The following is a 6,316-nucleotide window of genomic DNA, read 5'->3' as shown; positions in this document are numbered from 1 at the left end:
TGGAGATGAGAGCTGTCAGTTATCGTTATCCTCTCAGGTTAGTAGTTACCTAACCATAACTAACCAGAGCCAGCAGCATACTGTATATACAGGTCTGTAGTCAAGTTACTCCATCACTAATAGCCAGGTAGCATAAATAACGTTACTCACCAACTACTATCAGTTTAAGTAGTGGCTCCAGAGATTAGATTTTAGATTTAAATATTGTTAGTGCTGTTGTGGAAGTCCATTCTATTCTACAGAGCTTTTACTCAGCTGTATTGTTGGCTTTAGAGCTGAATTATTCTCAGACTTTGTTTTGAACCTCACTGTCCTTAAGCAAGACACTGAATTTCTGTCAGCTCCAGGACTGCTGCTCTGTAGCTGAGCCTGACCTCTGAGAAAAGAGAATTTCTAATTTAGTGAATAAAAGAGTACTACTAAATCTTGAAGAAGATTTAAAACATAGTTTTTGTACACATAATTCCCACAGCCCTTAAAACTTCTATTTTGATGCTTTGTGTGACACCAACAGAACAATTAAGCCTTCATTTTGGTACCTTTATGATTGTTGTAAACTATTTGTATGCTGCACTCTGTGTGTGACTATACAGCAATCTGCCAGACACAAAAATCCAAACGGTAGGATGGGTGAAAGTTTATTGTTTTTGTAAACACAAAGGCTTGTTTCTTACTTCAACTGTGTACTACAGAGAAACATAAGAGACAATTATAACAGAACTAGTCAAAAATGTTAAACTTCACTAGCAAGTTCTGCAGTGGGTGTAGAGCTGGAGTTAGACAGAGGCTGACGGTTGACCATCTGACGAGCTTGCTGGAACAGTTGTCTGAACTGAGCGGGAAGGCCTTCATTTCCATGCAGGTAAACCAGGGGGTTGAGGGCGCTGTTCAGACACACAAGGCCACGACTTGCTTGATAAGCAATGTAGACTTCATTAAACCATTTGTGGCACTCCCGCTTTTTTAACAAAATTCTTGCCCTGAGGTTGAGCTTGAATACGTGATAGGGGAAGTAACAAACAGAGAAGAGTATGATCAAAATGGAGTATGGAGTATGTCCTGAGGCACAAGGGAACAGATTTGATTAACCTTGAAATTGCAGGTGTTAGACTCTGTATGCATGGATAAAGTTACTAAATGAGAATACTGTAAGTGTAAAAAAATTAAGAGTCTGTAATTTTTCTAGAATCTTTGCAGAATATGCTTAGAGTTTTAATCTGAGCCAATGGTACGGAGGAGGATTAGGGCCACATTAAAAATGTGAGTTCTGAGATAATAAAATGTCAGAATTTTGAGTTTAAAGTCAGAATTCTGAGAATTAAATCAGAATCTCAGAATTTGGAGTTTAAAATCAGAATTCTGAGATTAAAGTCAGAATTCAGAGATTAATCTCAGAACTCAAATTTAATTTATAAAAATATTTTTTTTCATGTGGCCCTAATCCTCTTCCGCATCCACACAATGGTGTGTAGTTGATGCAGACCAAAAATAGTTAATTTTATAGGTAATTGTCACAGTTTGTGAAGCTCATACAACTTTACATCCTGTTTATTTATATAAGCTTAATTAATTAATTATATATCATTTTAATCTATAATCAACTCTTATAATCAGGCATATACTTCTCACTTCCTGTTGAACTGATGCAGCACATGCACCGTGCCCACTGCACCGTATACTGTTCTCCTCACAACACTTCCTGAAAGGTCACAGTGACAAGAATTGTGGCTTAAGTGCATTTCATGTCTTTAATTTGAACGTTTTTACACATGTGATAACAACAATCTGCCAAATAAAAAAATCCAGTACAGTGAATGTATTAAATCCAGTACAGTAATGTATTATTGTTGCAAAAAGTGGTGCTTCTCAGTTAGAAATATATATTACAAAGATGCAGAGAGAAAAAGATGGCCGATTTAAGAGAATGACTGCCAAAATGTTACATTTCATTCACAAGTTGCAGTGACTTTACACCATTGGAACTTGACTGTGACTGATGGGAACTTGACTGTGAGTGGTGGGAACTTGACTGTGAGTGGTGGGAACTTGACTGTGAGCGATGGACGATCGCATGACAGTCTGATGAACTTGCTGGAACAGTTGTCTGAACCAAGACGGAAGGCCTTCATTTCCATGGAGGTAAATCAGGGGGTTGAGGGCGCTGTTCAGACACACAAGGCCACGACTTATCTGATGAGCAATGTAGACTCCATTAAGCCATTCAGGACACAACCCCTGTTTTCTCAAAATTCTTGCCCTGAGGTTGAGGTTCCTCAATACATGATAGGGAATGTAACAAACAGAGAAGAGTATGATCAAAATAAACAACAATTTTAAGCTTCTCTGCTTTTGTACCTTGTCAATTCTGTTTCTGGTACACAGAACTACAGCCACGTGTCCATAGCAGCCCAGTGTGATGAGGAATGGGATGCAAAACCCAGTGACGGTCCATCCAAGGCTGTAGTTCAGGTAATCCTCAACGTAGAACTTAGAGGTGGTATCATAACATTTCCCAGGTTTGTTTCCATATGTCTTGGTGAAGAACATGTCTGGGAGGCTTTGAATGCTCACCAAGATCCAAACCATTATCGTTATAACCACAGAGTGGGTGACAGTTATTCTTCCCATCACTCTCACTGGGTGGACAATGGCCAGGTACCTGTACACACTGATACAAGTGAGGAACCCAATGCTGCCATATAAATTCAGGGTGAAGCAGAATCTTGTTATCTTGCAGAATACATCTCCAAAGATCCATTTACTTCCCAAAAAATAGTAGACGACCAGAAACGGGACCGTGAGCAGATACAGACAATCTGTGAATCCAAGGTTGAGAACAAAAATGTTGATGATCTTAAGTTTCTTCCAGTTCTGGAGCAAGGACTTCAATCCCCAACCATTAGCTATCAGGCCGACGATGAATACTAAGATGTAAACAGCAGGCAGGAATTTCTGTGGAAAGTCAAAGTTAATGTCACAAGAGGTGTTCCTCATTCTGTCTTCTGAAAAGTGGTGAATAATCACAGTGGACACTCTGGTGCTTTGAGTGGCGCAAGGAGAGTTTTTTTTTTTTCCTTAAAGAAGGCTTCCTGTTCCACATTCTTAGAATCTTGTTCACATGGGAGTGAACAGAAAATGTACATGTGACTAGGTGCTATGGTGTGATAAATTAACTGTTTAAAGGGGAATGCCACCAATTAAAATAAAATCACATCTGTTATTCCTGTGCCCCAGGACAGTTCAGTCAATACTTGTGAACATGCACCACTCTTTCCTAAAGCTAGAAACTGGAGAACTGACCCTTGAATTTGTAATGTCACTTTGTGTGAGTTCTTGCACCGAATTGAGGTTTAAATTCTGGTTTATACCTGTTAGCAATCCTAGAATATAAACTTTATTCTGCTGTGACAACTCAACTTAGCATCTTACAGCTCCACACAGTCAGAGCCCCATTCATTGTCTATGGAGCAGCCCACATCACAAGTTCAAGGGTTCTCTCTCTGATTTCTAGTTTTAGGAAGCAGTGGTGAAAATTCACAAACATTGAACTGTCCTGGGGCACAGAAATAACATGAATTCTTAAAATGGGTGGCCTTACCCTTTAAGACATGGTGACCCCACAATAAAATGGTATCTCAGGGAAAGAACAGGTGCGTAATATTTACCAAGGCTGCATCTAAAGCTGTTTTTCTTTTAAGCTATTTAAGGCAAATTTTAAAGTGAAACACTGTCCCCCAGTTTGAACCTCATTACACATCCCTGACCTGGGTAGGGACACAGAATGTTGTGGTACTTTAGCCACAGAGCGGCCATCCCCCTTTTGATTTCAATTTATTGTGAGGGCAACAACATTTTACAGTTCATGACATATTAGGACAGAAGTCCCAGTAAACACTCCGCACTGCACAAAGGGGGCAGATTTTAACTAATAGATGGGGGAATAAATCAGATTTACTGTCTCATATTCCAATAGTGTTGTGTTGGCTCGGAAATGGTGAGATTATGACCAGGTTGATATACTTCACTAAAGGCAAGTTATACATATTTGTTCACATTTCAAATGTGTCTTGGTCTTATGTTTTCCTTTAAAGAGAAACTGAGCTTAGCTGGGATTTAACATAATACCAGCGTCATCATTGACTCAAGTCTGCCGTTACTCTTTATTGAAACATACAGTACGTCCACAGAATGTTGCTCTGCATACTTTTTCCATAACTGAGTTACTGGGTAGCCATTTGAATCATTATTGTGCAGACTGTCACAACTTGCCCATAACAGATCGCTAAAACCCATGGCCTGCACCACCCTCTGGATGGAGTATGTCCTGAGGCACAAGGGAACAGATTTGATTAACCTTGAAACTGCAGGTGATATGCTAGACTATGTATGCATGGATAAAGTCACTAGATGAGAATACTGTAAGTGTAAAATAATTAAAGGTCTTTGCTATTTTTGTGGAGGATTTAAATCCTGTGATTTTCTAGAATCTTTGCAGAATATTCTGGGAGTTTAAATCTGAGCCAATGGTACGGAAGAGGCATGAAAGCTGCATGAAAAATTTGAGTTCTGAGATTAATCTCAGAATACTGAGAATAAAATCAGAATCTCAGAATTTTGAGTTTAAAGTCAGAAGTCTGAGATTAATTTCAGAACTCAAATTGAATTTATAAAAATACATTTTTCACATGTCACAAATCCTTTTACGCATCCACACAATGGTGTGTAGTTGATGCAGACCAAAAATAGTAATTGTCACAGCTTGTGAAGCTCATACAACCTTACATCCTGTTTATTTATATGACACTTACGATCAGGCATACACTTCCTGTTGAACCGATGCAGCACATGCACCGCACCCCACCGTACCGTATACTATTCTCCTCACAAGACTTCATGAAAGATCAGTGACACAGTGGAGCAATGTGGCTTAAGTGCATTTCATGTCTTTAATTTGAACTTGTTTCCATGTGATAACAACAATCTACCAAATGCAAAAATCCAAGTACAGTAAATGTATTAAATCCAGTACAGTAAATGTATCATTGTTGCAAAAAGTGGAATGACTACATTTCCAAAATGTTACATTTCATTCACGAGTTGCAGTGACTTTACACCATTGGAATTTGACTGTGAGTGGTGGGAACTTGACTGTGAGTGGTGGGAACTTGACTGTGAGCGATGGACGATCGCATGACAGTCTGACGAACTTGCTGGAACAGTTGTCTGAACCAAGAGGGAAGGCCTTCATTTCCATGGAGGTAAACCAGGGGGTTGAGGGCGCTGTTCAGACACACAAGGCCACGACTTATTTGATGAGCAATGTAGACTCCATTAAGCCATTCAGGACACAACCCCTGTTTTCTCAAAATTCTTGCCCTGAGGTTGAGGTTCCTCAATACATGATAGGGAATGTAACAAACAGAGAAGAGTATGATCAAAATGAACAACAACTTCAAACTTCTCTGTTTCAGTACCTTATCAATAGTGTTTTTACTGCAGAGAATGACAATCACGTGTCCATAGCAGCCCAGTGTGATGAGGAATGGGATGCAAAACCCAGCGACGGTCCATCCAAGGCTGTAGTTCAGGTAATCCTCAACGTAGAACTTAGAGGTGGTATCATAACATTTCCCAGGTTTGTTTCCATATGTCTTGGTGAAGAACATGTCTGGGAGGCTTTGAATGCTCACCAAGACCCAAACCATTATCGTTATAATCACAGAGTGGGTGACAGTTATTCTTCCCATCACTCTCATTGGGTGGACAATGGCCAGGTACCTGTACACACTGATACAAGTGAGGAACCCAATGCTGCCATATAAATTCAGGGTGAAGCAGAATCTTGTTATCTTGCAGAATACATCTCCAAAGATCCATTTACTTCCCAAAAAATAGTACACGACCAGAAACGGGACCGTGAGCAGATACAGAAAATCTGTGATTCCAAGGTTGAGAACAAAGACGTTAATGTTCCCCAGTTTCTTCCAGTTCTGGAGCAAGGACTTAAATCCCCAACCATTAGCTATCAGGCCAACGATGAATACTAAAATGTAAACAGCAGGCAGGAATTTCTGTGGAAAGTCAAAGCTAACGTCACAAGAGGTGTTCTTCATTCTGTCTTTTGAAAAGCAGCAAGTACAAATCCGTCCCTTACAGTGGATGCTCTGATGTTTTCTAGAGATGGAAACTGAATTATGAGTGGTGGAAGAAAAACAAGTGACTTTGTCACAGAAGACTTCCCGTTTGAAGCCCGATGTGCATCTTTGATTTTTGCACCTGGCAGTATAGAGGAAATGCACTCTTGAAATGAAATGGT

The 6,316-nt window shown here is 39.7% G+C and overlaps 2 protein-coding genes across 2 annotated transcripts; both read right to left on the bottom strand.

The window, feature by feature from the left end:
• Window positions 1–810: 810 nt before the first annotated feature.
• LOC139649217 (P2Y purinoceptor 1-like) lies at window positions 811–3,012 on the bottom strand. Its single transcript, XM_071525557.1, has one exon. The coding sequence runs from the start codon at window positions 2,992–2,994 to the stop codon at window positions 1,969–1,971; it is 1,026 nt and encodes a 341-aa protein (XP_071381658.1). The 5' UTR covers window positions 2,995–3,012; the 3' UTR covers window positions 811–1,968.
• A 1,925-nt stretch (window positions 3,013–4,937) lies between these two features.
• Window positions 4,938–6,236, bottom strand: LOC139649220 (P2Y purinoceptor 1-like). The gene has a single exon (XM_071525560.1). It carries the CDS (start codon window positions 6,111–6,113, stop codon window positions 5,109–5,111), a length of 1,005 nt encoding a protein of 334 aa, XP_071381661.1. The 5' UTR covers window positions 6,114–6,236; the 3' UTR covers window positions 4,938–5,108.
• Between the last annotated feature and the right edge of the window lie 80 nt (window positions 6,237–6,316).

Source organism: Centroberyx affinis, unplaced genomic scaffold, assembly GCF_046629955.1.
Source record: "Centroberyx affinis isolate AG114_WGS23_722 - 3 ecotype Tasmania unplaced genomic scaffold, CSIRO-AGI_Caff_v1 ptg001304l_1, whole genome shotgun sequence".
Taxonomy (NCBI): Eukaryota; Metazoa; Chordata; class Actinopteri; order Beryciformes; family Berycidae; genus Centroberyx; species Centroberyx affinis.
The sequence above is the reverse complement of the archived record's forward strand: the minus strand, read 5'-3'. Positions and strand labels throughout refer to the sequence as shown.